General features: G+C 36.6%; 1 protein-coding gene across 1 annotated transcript; it reads left to right on the forward strand.

Annotated features, from left to right (window-relative positions):
• Window positions 1-1,602: 1,602 nt before the first annotated feature.
• Window positions 1,603-14,882, forward strand: htr3b (5-hydroxytryptamine (serotonin) receptor 3B). Its single transcript, XM_038290383.1, has 9 exons — window positions 1,603-1,757; window positions 2,307-2,470; window positions 4,597-4,641; window positions 4,754-4,863; window positions 5,366-5,535; window positions 9,057-9,214; window positions 11,477-11,687; window positions 13,774-13,983; window positions 14,219-14,882. Exons 1-9 carry the CDS (start codon window positions 1,706-1,708, stop codon window positions 14,482-14,484), a joined length of 1,386 nt encoding a protein of 461 aa, XP_038146311.1. The 5' UTR covers window positions 1,603-1,705; the 3' UTR covers window positions 14,485-14,882.
• The last annotated feature ends 4,056 nt before the right edge of the window (window positions 14,883-18,938 follow it).

Here is an 18,938-nt window from a genome sequence, read left to right on the forward strand (position 1 = left end):
TCATGGCCAGCTTTACCCCACAGTTAAAAAACAGGCATATTTGGTTAGTCGGTCTGTCCAAATGTATGCCTAAGTATGAGTGTGTGTGCATGAATGTTTGTATTATGTTTCTGATTACTGGCAATCTGTCAAAGATAAGGTTCTCCTTCTTGGATGACTACAGAAAATAGGTATACCAGAAAAAAAAGATGCACATACAAACTTAAAACTAAGGGCAGTATAGAGAGGTTTAAGCCCAGTCCCATTTCCCTCACTTGGCTCTGAGAACAATCCAGTTAGTTCCCTCCACAGTTAAGTGAGGGAATCCTGAATTTAATCCTGAATTACAAAATAACATACAATAGCATATTATTACATACAATAGTAAAAAAAAAATACCATAGAGTAGACCAGAGGTCACAGATTAGCGGACCACACTCTGTATCCAGACCCACCTGCTGGCTAATCTGGACCTGACCTTATTTAAACCATTTATAAATTACCACATGTTGTCTGACGGCTGTCTCTAATTTCACTGGGGCCGCTTCTTCTCTTAATACGGTAAAGCCATCCGGAGCGTCCAGCTCCAGGCTGCACGTGATCCAAATGAGCCAATGAGCTGTCAGTCTGGGTTGCTGCTGCTGCTGCTTTTAGACACAGCAGGCAAACCTGTGGCAAGCCGGGCGATGGGAAAGAAGGAGAAGACGATGAGAAAAAGAGAGCAGAGAAAGTGTGGACTGCTGGAAGAACTGCGGTGAACTGGTGAAAGAAAAGTGAAATGGCGTGCTCAAAGATGACCCTGCACATTTAGAGGATGTTTGGCTCAACCTGCTGCTGTGAAGCAGGATTCTCCACCATGAACAGAATCAACAATAAATCTGGATCCAGGCTCAAAATGAGCTCCTTGATATGTGCTTGAGAATGGCTTAGTCTCCATTTAAACCCAGGTTTAAAGCCTTGCAGTGCAGCCTAAAGCCCACTGCCAACATTAAGACAGAAAAAAGAAAGAAAATAACAAACACTCAGTTCAGGTGTTTGATAAAATATGTGAATCAGGAAATTGTCTATAAACCAAACTGAATGATTGTTCTTCTCAACATAAAAAAACACTTTAGATTTTAAAATGGAATATGTTCTATTTCATTTATTTTTTATATTTTTTCATTTAAAAAAATCAATGTATAACATGGATGCATAAACACCTAATTTTATGTCAGTGTTACATTCTGTTTAAAGTAACAGATTATATTTAAAAATGTCTCTGGACCTTTACAGGTTGATGATTTTCTTTATTCGGAACCCGCTGATTTTTAATTGGTTCTACCTGGAGTAGACCTTTAGTGTTATAGCCAAAATAATTTCACATGTGACTAATTTGAGAGATGTTAAAATAACTAATTTCCCAGCTTTAGTGTTCAACTCATCCATTTTTATTATGTTTTGCATCCATTTGCAGTTGATCCTGTAAGCCTCTTAGGTGCTGAACCGACACAAAGCAAACCCTGCTTTTTCTCTTCGGCATGTCCCGCTATCATCCCTATCATCTTACAGGTGCTGTGTGAAATCAATATGTGTCCAAACCAAAATGTCTGCATGACGGCGCTCATTGTTCCTGCCCGTCACCCAGTTTCACTACTGCTGAACATCTTTGCTCCAACGGTGGATATTTTTGCTGTTAACTGAGCAAACATTTGCAGGTGACTCCTGGATTCATTCTAATATCTGGATGGCTGGTTTTCACATGATGTCTGCTTTTTGGATGGCATTGCTTTTGTCAGGTAAGACTCATTAAGAGAGAATAGATAGACTACAGCATGTAAAAAGAGGTTATACAGATTATATTTAAGATGAGAGTTTCTAGAAATTTTTAAATAATTTCTTTTTGTTAATCTAATACACACTATGTAATGTAAATAGACAGGGATCCTATAAATAATAGGCCAGTAGTACAAATATTTGAGCTGTTTGTATTTTGCCTATTAAAATGAGCTCTGTATGTTATTAAGGTTAGATTAGATTTTTTGCAGTTAAATGAGAAGGAGATTAATATTTCAAACTAAGCTTTAAAAATATTTTAGCTGCAATCTAAAGTAGTCAACTTAAGAAAAACATTGATAATTAGGCTTGGCCTTTTAATAGTTAGTTTCTGTATTTTTTAAGCATTCTGGGATGTAGACCACCTTAAAAACTCTTTAAAACAACAAAACAAAAAAGTGTGCGGGGTATACAGGGTCATTGACAAGATTTACAAATATAATAAATGCACGTTTTTTTTTTAGCTATCTGGCTGCTTATTTTTATATTTTTCCTATACTTTTACCTTTTAGTTCATCTGGCTGAAGGTGTGCCGCAAAAGCCAAAGAGATCCACCTTAAACCAGCTGACCAGGACCCTCCTGAGGAAATATGACTGTGGAGTTCGACCTGTTCACAACTGGACTAGCTCAATAACGGTCTACATAGACCTCATAATGCAGTCTGTCCTCGATGTGGTATGTAAACTTCGACAGCTTCAATTTAGATCGTTAAAGAATTTAGTTCTTATAGTGGCTAAAAGGTAGTAATATTACTTATTATGCCAGACATTTTATTTACTAATGCAAAAGTTTCTTTTTTAGACACCCCCCACATAAAACAGCAGTAATCACATAATTCTTCGTAAGAAATATGATTTTTTTAAACAAAATTATCTAAAAAATTTGTGAGCTATTTCTAAATCTATAAAATATATGAAAAATTGGTACCTCTAGATGCAACTGTTGGATTTGGTTAACTGCCCTTCAATAGACTGGCGACCCTTCCAGGACCGCCTTAGAAAGGTATACGTTTTATATGGAAACTAACATCGTTTAGTTTTAAAAACAAACAATAATGTTCTTAATAACCTTTAAGTGACCTCTTTAATGAAGTTAAAATAACTTTAAGTACAAATAACTTGTGCATATGAGTTAAATAAAGTAACTCAGTTTAACACTAACCTGTAAGTTCTGTAAGTTCTTAATATATTTCAGTTATTTCTTTCTTATAAAATAAGAGAAAAAAAAAAAGAAAAAGTTACCCAAAAGTTTATTGGAACTTTAGAAATTAAAAAAGGGAAAGAAAATACAGATGAAGTTAAATAACGCAACATAAAGTTAAGTAACAAGTCTGAAGTAACAAGGTAAGTTCCAGAAGATATCAGTTATTTCTAGGAAAATTACCTGTATATTCTACGTAGGTCACCGGATAATTCCTGGAAAGTAACTTTGAGGTTCTGTGAGTAACGTCCAATTTCAGTAACAAAATCATAAAGTTACTAAAAGTGGTCTGAGTCCTGAAAAAGTATAATTTGTGTCCTACAAAATAAAATTAAATGAACATAACCTGTAAGTTCCAAATAATAACCCACCTATAACTTCTGCAAACTAACACATAAACTCAAGGAAGTAATGAAATATTATTCAAGTTTTCCTTAAGTAACCAATAAAAATAAAGTTCCAATTGATGTTGGTTATCTTATAGTGGTTTGGTTGATGTATGAAGGCTAACAGAAAGTACAGAAGTAACTTATTCAAGAATCATCATGGAAGTTTGTGAAAGCAACATCTTATTGCAGTAACAATTACATGAAAGATTTTAGAAAGTAACCTATACGTTTCCAAAAGTGGCCTTGAAGTTTAGCAAAAGTGACTTCATTTCCAGAAGATAAGCTGAGTTCAAGAAGACCCCCATAGACTTCCAGGAAAAAAAAATCTAGTTCAAAAACAGTCACAAGTATGAGTAATTTCTTCCTGTTAAAAGGGAATCTTTCCTCTCCACTGTCGCTACAATCATGCTTGGTGCAAGGAATCGCTTTCGAGTCAATGAGTCGATGCCATCAACTGATTTTCCTTAGATAGAAAACCTTAAGTCAATTTGACTGGATGATCTGGTTGAATTGTCTCTGCAAAGTCCCTTGAGATGGTATGTGTTGCGAATTGTGTCCTATAGAAATAAACTGAATTGAATTAATTTATTGGGTTTAGAAAAAGCAACAGTAAAAGTAAACATAAAGTTCTCTATAAAAGCATCCAAGTTCTATTTGAACCAGACTAACTATTTCAGAATCAGAATCAGAAATACTTTAATAATCCCAGAGGGAAATTACTTTTGTTACACGCTCCAGTTACAGTTTTATATAATATATACACACATCCAACTATACAATATAATAAAGATAAAAAATAAGAATAAAAAGAGATAAAATATATACACATATAGCTCTTCTGTATATATATCTGTACGTATATCTATGCATATGTAAAAACTAAATCCAAATAAAGTGAAAATCCACCAAGTAAATTCACAAAGTAATCAGCTGAATCTCTAACACTAGTTTTAATGTTCTCTAACAATAACCTGAAAGTCATTTAAATCTGGCCTCCAATCATGGAAACCACCTTTAATCTTCAGAAAAGAACTTTGGCAACAATTATCAATAAAGTTAATCTGTAAGTTCAATTTGAGTTCTTTAAAATAGTGAAAATAATAATTAAGCTGATCTTATCCAAATCAGTTTTAGAGCCTACCAGTCGCTCTATTTGTTAAATTACTGTTTAAATGTGTCCATCTTTAAATGAGGGTTCCTTCTGTTTTCCAGGATGGAAAGACTCAAAGCATTACTGCAAGTATTTGGTACAGACAGGTAGGTGCGATCGCAACTTTTTTGGTTTTTGTTTGTACTTTTATTATATTCAGGACAAGAAATATTTTCCATTATTTAGATAAAAAAAAATGTAACCTCTGCTTTTTTTCAGATCTGGAGGGATGAGTTCCTAGTTTGGGACCCAGAGGACTTTGATGGGATTACTGAGCTTTCACTCTCCTCTGATGCTATCTGGGTACCTGATATCATCGTCACTGAATTGTAAGATAAAACTCAAAATCTCCCACCTCAATCAATCACAATATTATATTTCTGTCCTTATATGGTTTAATGATACAACCAGATGACTGATTTGTTTCAAAGAATTGTAATTGGTACCAATGTTCAGAATTTAAGACATATTCGTTTGAAATATTAAATTAATGAACTACATGGAACAATGCTTAACATTTAGAAAACAGTTTAAAGGCATAAAACATGATTTTAAAATCGAGTCTTAGCTGCGGCAACAGTGCAAAGAAACTTTTTATGTTGAAAATGTGGACTTTTAGGATCTTTCTGTTTTGAAGTGAAGGAAAATATATGTACGGATATTGACTAGAAGAGGACTGACTAAAAGCAGTTTGCATGAAGCGTTTGCAGGAAAAATAAACTGCTGCAGGTGCTGTATATTGCAAATAGAGGCTAATGCTGAACTAAAATAAAGTGGAAATATATGAACAGTTAATCAGCCAAATTCCTCTGTTTCATGCAATTTTGGCAGTGTGGAAGAGGGAAAGTCTCCTCCTATCCCTTATGTTTACGTCAACTCTTCTGGCTGTGTGAAGAACTACCGGCCCATCCAGGCGGTGCTGGCATGCAGCCTTGAAATGTATGCCTTTCCCTTTGACAAGCAGAACTGCAGCCTCACCTTTCGCAGCTGGCTTCACTCAGGTTGGCCTCTAATTTCTGATGGGTTTTTGTGCTTGTTCATGTAGTTAATGGGCTGTGATGGGACTGACTATGTGGGAAATCAATGTATTCCAACCGTGGACTTTAAGAGTTACATAGTCAAACAACATGATTGCAATGAACACATCTGTATTTATAAAGCAGTGAAGCAATCAGTAGCAGAACAAGAATCCATGATTGGATATAAAGCACCTTCCAAAAGGGAAATTACATCTGGACCGTCTCCACCTTTCATCCCACCACCAACATTACTGTATTTCATTAGAACGTTTTTGTCATAGATCAACACAAAAAAAACTGCAGTTCATAGTTTTAGCACTTAGAATCTGAAAGATGTGGAATGCATTTATTTTTTATTTTTTTCCTTGGAATTTGATGATAATTGTACGGAAGAGGATTAGGGCCACTGAGAAAAAAAAAAAGTTAACTGATTTTTAAATTTTATTTCAGTTTAACATTGGAATATAGTCAGAATACTGAATTTTTCTCAGAATTCTGACTTTAATCTCAGAATTCTGACTTCTTTTATTCTCGGAATTCAGTCAGAATTCTGAGAAAAAAAAGTACTAATTCTGAGATTAAAGTCAGAATTCTGAGAAAAAAGTCAGAATTCTGAGATTAAAGTCAGAATTCTGAGAAAAAAGTCAGAATTCTGAGATTAAAGTCAGAATTCTGAGAAAAAAGTCAGAATTCTGAGATTAAAGTCAGAATTCTGAGAAAAAAGTCAAAATTCTGACTTTTTTCTCAGAATTCTGAATTTTTTCCCGCACTAAACTGAAATAAAATTTAAAAATCAGTTACCTTTTTTTTTTTTCCACTGGCCCTAATCCTCTTCCGTATAATTGAGTGACGAAACAGCTTCATGAAAACCTAGAAAGAAAACAGCTTAGGTTAGAGAGCCAATTAGTGACAAGATTAAGTTTGCATTTGAAGATTTGAATGTAACTATGTAATAAGTTTGTCACATTTTATAACCTAATAGCAGTTATATCTGTAGTAATACATTTGCTTCAAGTAAAAAGCCATATTTTACCACATTTGTTTCATTTTGCATGTGTGAACTGTTTGTGTTTTTTCACAAGAACAGAACAGAAACAATTTAAAACACCTACTGTATGAGAAATAAAAAGCGTTTTTTGTTTAACCACTTTTTACTACTTGACATTATTTTTACACACGTCCCATGTTATGATCTAATCGAATATCAGGTTTAAATGTACGGAAAACTATGAGTTTTGCCAAATATTTAATATGTAACAATACAATCTGTGCCTGCTCCACAATCTGGATACATGGATAAACAAAATATTGAATTTTGGGCACAAACCTAAAGTGACTGAAATGGGTTATGTAGGCAGGAAATGAATGTATTTACCTCAGAATATATGTAAAACAAATCAACAATAGTGTTGCTAAGTACGGAAGAGGATTAGGGCCACTGAAAAAAAAAAAAGGTAACTGATTTTTAGATTTTATTTCAGTTTAATATGGGAAAAAAGTCAGAATTCTGACAGCTAACAAACATGTTAGCATCAAGCCATAGCCATGTCTGTTTTAGAGACTAGCTCTCTTGTTTTAATGACCTTCTGTTCCTCCATTAATGAGGGGACCCCTCGGGCACGTGAAAAGTTGCCTAATTCACTGGCCACCTCAAACAACTCACATCTTTGTCAGTGAAGCCTAGTGCTCCCACAAGTCAGACTTCTGAGATTAAGGTCAGTATTCTGAGAAAAAAGTCAGACTTCTGAGATTAAAGTCCGAATTCTGAGAAAAAAGTCAGAATTCTGAGATAATTTCCCATATTAAACTGAAATAAAATCTAAAAATCAGTTAACTTTTTTTTTTTCAGTGGCCCTAATCCTCTTCCGTACTTAGCAACACTATTGTTGATTGGTTTTACGGATGTTCTGAAGTAAATACATTAATTTCCTGCCTACATAACCCATTTCAGTCACTTTAGGTTTGTGCCCAAAATCTAATATTTTGTTTATCCATGTGTCCAGATTGTGGAGCAGGCACAGATTGTATTGTTACATATTAAATATTTGGCAAAACTCATAGTTTTCCATACATTTAAACCTGAAATTCAATTAGATCATAACATGGGACGTGTGTAAAAATAATGTCAAGTAGTAAAACGAGGTTAAACAAAAAACGCTTTTTATTTCTCATAGGTGTTTTAAATTGTTTCTGCTCTGTTCTTGTGAAAAAACACAAAGTTCAAACATGCAAAATGAAACAAATGTGGTAAAATATGGCTTTTTACTTGAAGCAAATGTATTACTACAGATATAACTGCTGTTGGGTTATAAAATGTGACAAACTTATCACATAGTTACATTCAAATCTTCAAATGCAAACTTAATCTTGTCACTAATTGGCTCTCTAAATTAAACTGTTTCTTTCTAGGTTTTCATGAAGATGTTTCGTCACTCAATGATCATCAAAATTCCAAGGAAAAACAATAAATAAATTCATTCCACATCTTTCAGATTCTAAGTGCTAAAACTAGGAACTGCTTGGTTTTTTTCTACTTTGTGTTGATCTATGACAAAAAAGAATTCTGACTTTTTTTGCCATGTTAAACTGAAATAAAATTTAAAAATCAGTTAACTTTTTATTTTTATTTTCCAGTGGACCTAATCCTACGACGGAGTATTAGGGCCACACATGAAGAGAAAAAATATTTTTGCCATGACGAGATTAAACTCGACATGTCGACTTTAAACTCAACATTTCGAGAATGAATTTGAAATGACTGACATGTTCTCAAATTCAGAACTGCGAACCTGGGTAAGCATAGGGAAAGACGTTACGTTATTATTGGTAGGCCACCGCTTCCTGTGATGATTATACAGTTGCAGCACGTCAAAGACTACCTTCACTCTTAAAACGCAGACTGCAGCTGTGGAGCGCGGTTGCTCTTTTCTCCAAACTTTGGAATGTCGAGATTGAAGTCGCCACGATATATCAACTTTATTCTCGGAATGGCGAGTTTAAAGTTGACAGGGCGAGTTTAAAGTCGACACGTCGAGATTAAACTCAACATGACATTTCAACTTTATTCTCGAAATGTTGAGTTTAAAGTCGACATGTCGAGTTTAATCTCGTCATGGCAAAAATATTTTTTCTCTTCATGTGTGGCCCTAATACTCCGTCGTATAATCCTCTTCCGTAGCTAAACAATCAAAAAAAAAAAAAAGATGCTGGTTTTGTTTGCAAAGTTTCTCATGTAAAAATAATGTAAAAATATAATTTTTTGGAAGAAACTTTTATTTAAGTTGCACAAACTGACTAGAACAGGAGCGATTTCTTTTAACATTGCCTGTAATCCCCTCAGATGTCAAACTAAAGCTATCTTAGGACTCAAGCTCTTTCTCGCACAGTGTAACAAAGGCAGGAACACATTACAGAAAAGAACTATCCCCCGCCTCCTGTTGTTGGGTTTCCTTCTCCCCACGCCGAGTTTTATTTTCCTTCCTGTTTTATCTCTCCCCTGGCAGTGAAAGAAATCGACCTGGCTCTGTGGAGGAGCGCAGAGGCCATAGCTAACGATAAGAGGGAGTTCATGAATGACGGAGAATGGGAACTGCTGTCCATCCCTTCACAATACTGGCAGATCCGCCAAGATGACGCTGATTATGCTCAGATCCAGTTTAATGTATGTTGGCATGCATCCTCAGTGTTTTTCATCCTTATAAAAGTATTATAAAAACAGCAGTTATAAAGTGGGTAACATAAAAAAAAGAAATATAGTTTATTCTGGCCCTAATGTTGGCTGTTAGTACATGTTGTCTGCAAAAAAAAGGGAATAAAAGGACTGTGATGACTGTGTTTGCTGGTTGTAAACCACAGCTCTGCATGTGTCACCCTTTAAAACCATGTAGAAGAGTAAAAAGCGTAAAGCAATTGGCTGCGACCTTCATGGATTAAGCAACGGAGCTAATTCCGAATGATGAGACGGCGGCTGCTTCTGGCAGGCAAAGAGACGGATGGAGAGAGGAGCTGATAGACAGGGCAGGGTGAGCAACCATAATGAGACTGTCGCAGTGGCTGCCTGATCAATGGACCTCTTGTTAGTTGGGAGCAAATGGCTCCATAGCCCATTGCAGGTGGAGAGCAGGGAGGGCTGCTGTTTATTCAGCGCAAAGAACGAAGCCTTCTCAGTAATGGAGCATTTCATGGCTCACTGAGATATTGTAGGGCTGGTGGCAGCTTTGGTCCTCTGTATACATAGCTCACAAGAGACATACAGTGCTTTGAAAAATTAGACTTTTTTTAAACAAATTTGCTTTTTTTTTCCCCCCTTGTGATGGCCAGACACATTTAAGTGATCATCTTCCATCAAGCAACAAATAACAATTTTATAATGTTATTCCTTCATCAAAATCATGGTCATAGCAGCATTTGTCTTGAAATATGCATTTTCGTATGAAGGTTGTATGAAGTTGTAACAATTGCATTTCATTGAAATGCATGGGGCTGGTGGGGCCAAACAGGATTCTCTGCTCTTGTGCCAGCAAGTGGGCAGATTGGACATACGTAATTAATAAAACATTGCGATGAACAGCGTGCTTTACCCCTGGCAGGAGCTCAGGAGAACAGAAAACACAAATTTAAAATACTAATCCTCTCTGAGCGTCAACAAATAAATGTGTGACAACGAGGATGCTTGCTGTACTAGGGAGAGGGAATTCAATTCAGTTTATTTCTATAGCGGCAATTCACAACACGTCATTTCAAGGCACTTTACAGTTAACCAGATCATCCGGTCAAATTGATTTAAAGTTTTCTATCTAAGGAAAACCAGTTGATTATAGCGACTCATTGACTCTTCAGCAATCCCTCACACTAAGCATGCTTGTAGCGACAGTGGAGAGGAAAAACTCCCTTTGAACAGGAAGAAACCTCCAGCAGAACCAGGCTCAGTGTGAGCGGCCATCTGCTGAGGACCACTGGGATTCATGGAGACAGAAGCAGACATAGAAAAAGAAGCATAGATACAAAAGGCAGCTGTAAAAGGTGGCCCCGTCAAGGGAACACACAAGCTCTGAGCCAGCTCCCATGTCAGAGGATGAAGAGTTACAGTCAGAGAAACAGGACTACACTGAAAAAAGGGCCGATGTCCTGCATCTAGAAACAAAGGTGTTGATGGCAGCAGCACAGCTGATATTTCTCTCCAGGATGGAGTCACAGCCAAACAGGAACAGACCAGATGAAGCTACTATGAGAAAAAGCAGAGAGAGCAGAACGTTAGAGATTGAACTAACAGATTCTGCAGAGTGGGAGAATAGAGATAGAATGAAGCAGATGTGAAGAACACATTAGTTGTGTGTTTCTTTGTAAACCACAGTGTTGCTTTAAAATACAACCTCAGTATGAAATTAAAAACCACCTTGAGGAAATGTAGAAAAAAGCAATCTGACAATCATTTCTCTGGCCTCACCAGTTATGAACCATCCCAAACCAAACCAACCTCTGTACTGCCAGGACCCTGCTTGTACCAACAAGATTACCACTTTTATTCAAGTAGTTTCTTTAGGAGAAGCAAATGAGACTAATACTCCTACTTTACAGTCTTTCTTATTAACTCTTGGTTTATCACTATCTCTTCTGCTGGCAGAAAGACAGACTTCTGCAAACAGTGTAACATGAAAATCAGAGCAAAAATATCCTGATTTAAAGCTAATCAGTACAACTATTACAAATATTACTGTTTTTTCTGCTTTATATGACATTTTAACTTGTAGCTCACTTTGAAATTTCAAAAAAGATGTGCATCGCTGTGAGATTTGTTTGATTGGAAATAACTGGTAATATGTTTCTCTTGAGCTGAATATTTCAAATGCTGCTATAGTGAAGTTGAAGTACAGACTCAAGATAGAACTGTTTAAAACAATGTGAGGATTTATCGTCTGTCCAGCTGCTGATCCGCCGACGCCCCCTGCTGTACGTGGTTGGCCTCCTCATTCCCAGCATCTTCCTCATGTCAGTGGACATCGTGAGCTTCTACCTGCCTCTGAACAGTGGTACAAGGATTGCTTTTAAAATCAGCATCCTGCTGGGATACACCGTCTTCAGGGTCAATCTGACTGATGAACTGCCTTCTTCTGCTGTCAGGACTCCTCTCATTGGTAAATGTGAGCCAATGCTGAGAAAAACTGTTTATTCTCCATTTAGAGTTATTTGTGTATATATCTGACTGACTCGTTTGTGTTGTTTTTATAGTATTAAGTACCTTAAAATCCTTGAAATTTAGTTTTTGCTCTCACTATAATAATTAAGCTTATTGGTCTTTTGCACCTGTGTTTCTGATTTTACAACACAGGTATTAAAGACTTGAGAACATTTAGAAATCCAGGTCTCAGCCAACAACATAAAAAACAACAAATGTTAAAAAGAAAAAAATACACGTTCAAGGAAAGATTATTGATACCAAAAATTACATATATTGCAACATAAAAGAGGAATTATATGCAAAAATAACTAAATATTCTAGTTTTACAATGCAAATGTGATATAAAAATAGAAAAATAAATATGGAGTTATAAATCTGAAATACTTAAACGTTTTTATTATGAAATAGAAAAGCAGAAAAGTAAAATAGTCAAAAAAGAGAAATAGCAAATGTACACTCACCAACCACTTTATTAGGTACCCCATGCTAGTAACGGGTTGGACCCCTTTTGCCTTCAGAACTGCCTCAATTCTTGGTGGCATAGATTCAACAAGGTGCTGGAAGCATTCCTCAGGGAGTTTGGTCCATATTGACATGATGGCATCACACAGTTGCCGCAGATTTGTCGGCTGCACATCCATGATGCGAATCTCCCGTTCCACCACATCCCAAAGATGCTCTATTGGATTGAGATCTGGTGACTGTGGAGGCCATTTGAGTACAGTGAACTCATTGTCATGTTCAAGAAACCAGTCTGAGATGATTCCAGCTTTATGACATGGCGCATTATCCTGCTGAAAGTAGCCATCAGAAGTTGGGTACATTGTGGTCATAAAGGGATGGACATGGTCAGCAACAATACTCAGGTAGGCTGTGGCGTTGCAACGATGCTCAATTGGTACCAAGGGGCCCAAAGAGTGCCAAGAAAATATTCCCCACACCATGACACCACCACCACCAGCCTGAACCGTTGATACAAGGCAGGATGGATCCATGCTTTCATGTTGTAGACGCCAAATTCTGACCCTACCATCCGAATGTCGCAGCAGAAATCGAGACTCATCAGACCAGGCAACGTTTTTCCAATCTTCTATTGTCCAATTTCAATGAGCTTGTGCAAATTGTAGCCTCAGTTTCCTGTTCTTAGCTGAAAGGAGTGGCACCCGGTGTGGTCTTCTGCTGCTGTAGCCCATCTGCCTCAAAGTTCAACGTACTGTGCGTTCAGAGATGCTCTTCTGCCCACCTTGGTTGTAACGGGTGGTTATTTGAGTCACTGTTGCCCTTCTATCAGTTGGAACCAGTCTGGCCATTCTCCTCTGACCTCTGGCATCAACAAGGCATTTCCGCCCACAGAACTGCCGCTCACTGGATGTTTTTTCTTTTTCGGACCATTCTCTGTAAACCCTAGAGATGGTTGTGCATGAAAATCCCAGTAGATCAGCAGTTTCTGAAATACTCAGACCAGCCCTTCTGGCACCAGCAATCATGCCACGTTCAAAGTCACTCAAATCACCTTTCTTCCCCATACTGATGCTCGGTTTGAACTGCAGGAGATTGTCTTGACCATGTCTACATGCCTAAATGCACTGAGTTGCCGCCATGTGATTGGCTGCTTAGAAATTAAGTGTTAACGAGCAGTCGGTGTACCTAATAAAGTGGCCGGTGAGTGTATATTTCTGTTTGAACAATGAATAAAATTTTTAAAAGCCAAAGGCCTAGAAAATTTTTTCCTCTCTTTGAAATAAAGTGTTTAAATTAAACAAGAAACACCTATTTAAGAAAAAAAATATATAGAAATTTCAGCAATTTTTCAAGAGCAAATCAAGAAACTAGTCTAGTCATAAATTAATCGTTCAATGGTTCAAAACAATCAAATTTTGCCTTAACTTTTGGTTGAAGCAGTGAAGTCAAATTGTGTGAATAAAAAGAGGAAATTGTTTGAAAGCTCCTGGTAAACCAGGGACACTCATCTTTGCCTCTTTCAGATAATTTATCCACTGAGTAAAATAACAGGGAGCCATTCTGATCTGATCTCCTTTCAGGCGTGTTTTTCGTGGTGTGCATGGCCATGCTGATGCTCAGTCTAATCAAGTCAATATTGGTGGTGAAGCTGCTCCATCACAGCGAGAAGGAGGTCAAGGAAATGTCATTGTCTGCCTGCCTGCTGGACAAGTACGGCCCAGCTGGCCACAGCCTTCCTGAAAGTGCTTTCACCTCCATCAAAACCCTTGACAACATCAACACACCTGGAGGTATGCAATAAGCTGAAAACCAATCACCAATCAGCAGGATATCTGATATATCTGAAACCTTTCTGTCTTAACTAAAGAAATGCGACGTCAACAAACCCCGGGGAAATATTATGTTTTTATTGGAAAGAACTGAAGGAAACAAAATTCCTGTAATTTTCTATATTCATGTTGCATGTGTTTAAATTGAATCGTTAATAACTGCTTGTTAAACCATATTCTTCTCTTGTTTCCATAGACTTTGAGCTTGAAAGCTCCATGGAGGAAGATCTTCTGTCACTAAATGACATCCCGGACCCTCCCTCTGGACTGGAGCGGCTTCTTCAAGAGCTGGTTTCCCTTCGGATAGCTTTTTCCCAGGATGACAGCGATGCTTCAGCTCAGGCTGAATGGCTGTTGCTCTGCTTAAGGCTTGACCGCGTGCTGTTTCACCTTTACATGCTGGTTTTAGCTGTGTATGCAGCCACTCTGCTGTTACTGTGGGCCAGATGGAGCTTCACTTGACACAATACACCGAAGCTCAGGTCGTTAAATACAAGCTGTTACTCAGTGGATGTATTAAACAACATTGTATTTGGAAATATACTTATTTATTTAGGCTTTTAGAACTTCTTAATTAGTTGTAGCAGTCTTTAATGCCAATTCTTCAACATTTACAAACATATATTTCGTAATTAACCAATAGTAATCTAACAGAAATTGGTGGCATATCTCTCGTATTTTGCCTTAAAATATTAAGGCTCTTATAGAGTTTTCAGACAAATGTCAGTTTGTATTTGTTTACATTTCCTATACATTTTTATCTACTAGATTAACTCTTTTTTTAAGTCTCAAAATAGTGTAGGGCAATCCAACATTTTAGTAATCTTAGAATAAAGTTCAGCCTTTTATGGAAGCCTGTTTCCGCCACTCTGTAAAAAAAGAAAAAAAATTATCTCATTATAATGAGATGCTATCTCAATATAATGAGATACTGTAGTAACTCAATATAATTGGGATACTATCTCATTATATTGATTTACTATCTCATTATAATGAGATGCTAACTCAATATAATGAGATGGTAACTCATTATATTGAGTTAGCATCTCATTATATGGAGTTACTATCTCATTATATTGAGTTAATATCTCATTATAATGAGATAGTATCTCATTATATTGAGTTAGCATCTCATTATAATGAAATATTTTTTTTTTTTTTTTTTTTACAAAGTGGCGGAAACGGGCTTCCATATGTAACTCGCTCAAAAAGTACATTTTACCAATTTGAATCTCACTCTACTGGCTACCTGTAAATGTTTCCAGAGGTTGACTCTATTTTTACCATGTTTAAATTATTTCAATTAATTTTACTGTATTTTTTTATTTGAATATGTAAAGGGCTTTTTGAACCCTGTTAAGATCATGTAATTTGTAAATAAAGGTATAATGGTGTCTTTTAAGGTAATTGAGATTTCTATGGTATGCTAAAGACCTAGCTTTTCATTCTTTGTAAAACCCAGAGTTGCTTTAAAACCTATTATTTGTACAACATGTTTTTAAAGCAACTCTAGGGTTTATATGTCACAAAATTACAGTTTACAGAAACATAGAAATCCTGGTTTTAATTTACTTTTCTGTAGTTGAACAATCATAAAACTAGAATCCCACATTGTTGAAAACCTTGGTTGTCTTTTTGAAAAGATAAAAACTGATTGTTTGGTGTTTGACCTTTGATTGTTACTCGTATCTATAGCTTAATCTGTACAAAGTAAAGACAAAGTATAGCTCATTTCAGGTTTTAGTGATGTGGAAATCTAAGACAAATTATGAATCATTATACAGCCTAAATCATTTATTTTATATAGCTCCAATTATAAACTTGTATGTGGAAAAAAGAACAAAACCTTACATTTTGTTAAAGCTACTCTTTCGATTGTTTCTTTCGAAACAATCAAAGTAAATTTTATTAAACAGAAACTTCAGAACGTTCAGAAGTCCTTGTAGGATTTTCTCAGAAATGTTCTTTTTCATCCTTTAGCTCTTGCCAAAGTTTGCATATCTGTCAATAGATCTTAAAATAAAAATGTATTGATCTGAAGAAGTATACAATTTTTGATTGAACATTGTACAACATGGCAAAAAATAAAACAACTATGCATTTGAAGCTGCTTAGGCTAGAAGCAAAACTTAAAGCACCACTTCTATCGAGTACATTGTTGTGTTTCTACACATGAAAACAACCTACTTTAATTTCTATACAGAACTAAATGTTTCACATCTGTTTAGTCACTGAAACAAGAGGATGAAGGATCCTGAAGGACTCCTACCAAAGAAGACTTAATGCATATACAAAAAAAAAAAAAAAAAAAATCAGCAATCTTTAAAGTAAGGGTATGCACCCTAATGCAATGGGTTGCGTAGACTTTCCTTTATGGGGGCTTGTCTGGCTGCAGTTTGGGGTGTAAGATGAGCGTCTTTTAATCCCTCTCAGCTTGTGGTGATGGTCTGCCTGGCTGCCTGCGCTTCTGCCCCTTGGCCTCCCTGTCTTAGCATGGGACTTGCACCCAGTCAGGTGAGTGGGTCATTAGGGTGTCTGAAAACCTTACGCTCACATGGCTGAGAAGCCATGTTGGCTTGGCCTGCCTTGGCTGTGGGTGCCGGGTTCAACAATGTGGTTAACTGGGGGCATTGCGGGGAAGACATGCCTGGTGCTGTGGGAGACTGTATCTCATCTAGGGGGAATGGTGGTCAGATTTTTGGTTGGCATTCAACCAACCAAACATCTGGTCCAATACTTGAATAAATACCTTGAGTTACAGATGCACCAAACTAGTTGAAGAAGCACCAACCTAATTGACAAGCCCAGATTATTTAAAAGCCTTGTCCTGATTTCTTTCTCTGCCAAATCACCTGTTTGTGCCCCATGAGTTCCTCACCTTTACTTGCCAATACCAGACCTCATAGAGTTTCCTGGACATTAATGATGTTGCTGCCTCCTGACCAACATCTCTTGCCTTCTCCTATGACATGTAAGATTCTGCCCCCACAGTTATGACCCTGTTTTTTTGTCAAGATTCTGGATTCTCTCCTTTCCCTTGTATCCCTCTGTATGACTCTGTTCTGTTCTTTTTTTTCTGTCCCTGGACCAAAGAGATCTTTCTCTACCATGAATACTGAAACAGAGAATTCTCTTCTAATCAAGTGACTACATTCTTATGTTCCGTTTGATTTTACCATCACTGAACTCGCTCTTCGAGTCATCCAAGCCTGCAGTGATGTCACCGCTGCTCTGAGATCTGCAGAGGAAACAGTCACTTGTTTTTACCCTCTTCAAGGATCCTAAAATGGTTAAGGACTTTTCCTCTGGTTGAACTGTTAAAAGTGAGAGCCAATCGAACCCTCTCCATTCTGGTGAGCAGTTTCCTGTAGCCTCTGCTAAATTCTTTGATTTTATATTTTTTCCTGTTGTTTTTGGCTGAATGGTAGGTCCTCCAGGCTAGTTGGGGTGAGTCTGGGGCCCTTCAAACCACCTGCTATTGAGCATATCTCCCTGTTGAAGGAGTCTTACAAGCCTTACATATATTCATGTACACTAATGCATGTGCACACACCATGCTGCGGCTTAAACTATATAGAGCTCTGAAAAAATTGTGTAATCTTCAAAGGTTGCTTCTGATGTTTGTATAAATGTATTCGCTGCGGTCTGTGGGATAGTCCTCTTTGTTTTCTTTAGTGTGTTGCTTTATTGTTCTATTTTTTCTTGTTTCTTGCAGGTGTGGAAGCAGGATTCTAGGAGCTATTCTGTATAATTCTGTTTCCCCCCCCCCCCTTTTTAATCTTTTCTCTCTCTTTTTCTCTTCCACCTTAATGACTGAGCTTCTCCAAATTCCTGCCCCGGCCAGAACACTGAGATCCTCTAATCAGCTGCTACTGACGATGCCTAAAACCAGACTAAAAACTAAAGGTGATCGTGCCTTTATGGCACCGAGGCTATGGAATAACTTGCCTTGGCATGTTAGATCAGCAGGCTCCTTTGAGGTTTTTAAATCTTCTTTAAAATCACATTTCTTCTCCCTGGCTTTTAATCATGTCTAAGTGGACATTTGGCAAAATTTTATTTTAAATTTTATTTTATTCTAAAATGTATTTTAATTGAAACATTTATCTTATTCTATTTTTATGTGTTTATATATTTTAGCCTTAGCTTTTATCTTATGTTCCTTAACTGTGATTCCTGTACAGCACTTTGGTCAACCCCGGTTGTTTTAAATGTGCTTTATAAATAAAGTTTGAGTTGAGTTAATTCTTATATCCTCTTCTATTCTCACCTCTCTTTCCATCTCCATTGCATATGTTTTTTTTTCTTCTCAAAACCCCTTTAAACACAAGTTTCATAAAAAATTACCAAGTGGAACCTCATGGCAACAACCAAGACGATCCAGACTTAATGCATATATTGGCAAAAAAAGAAAAAAGAAATTGTTTTAGAAAAAATTCAAATAAGGGTAAATAAGGCAATCTAATGTAAATGGAGCCTAAAAAATATTCATGTAATCATTTATTTATTAATTTAATCATTTTTTGTTTAATTTTACATCCCCTAAGCATACTATTTGTCTCTACATTTATATTTTTCAGAATATCATTCAGTAAAAGTAGGTAAAAGGTTTGAGCATATTATTTTATTCTGAATTTCATTGAATTTGTGAGTTTTTGCTTCGTCCTTATGCCATTTTCGGCTCCCTAAGAATGTCTGATCAAGGAATGCAACCTGTGTCTACATCTTCAGTTGAACGAAATGTAAAATATATCTACTTGTTTGAATTTAAGCTTTTTTCATTCTTTTTACCTTAATTTGACACATTCGATCCACTCCACCTTTCTGTGGAAAAAATTAGCTTTACGTGAAAGAACTGACTACATAAAAGTCCACCTCATTAAACTTTTATCTGCATGTTTTGTAAGGAATTATTG

This window comes from Cyprinodon tularosa, unplaced genomic scaffold (genome assembly GCF_016077235.1).
Source record: "Cyprinodon tularosa strain WSP-4 unplaced genomic scaffold, ASM1607723v1 ctg28, whole genome shotgun sequence".
NCBI classification, from domain to species: domain Eukaryota; kingdom Metazoa; phylum Chordata; class Actinopteri; order Cyprinodontiformes; family Cyprinodontidae; genus Cyprinodon; species Cyprinodon tularosa.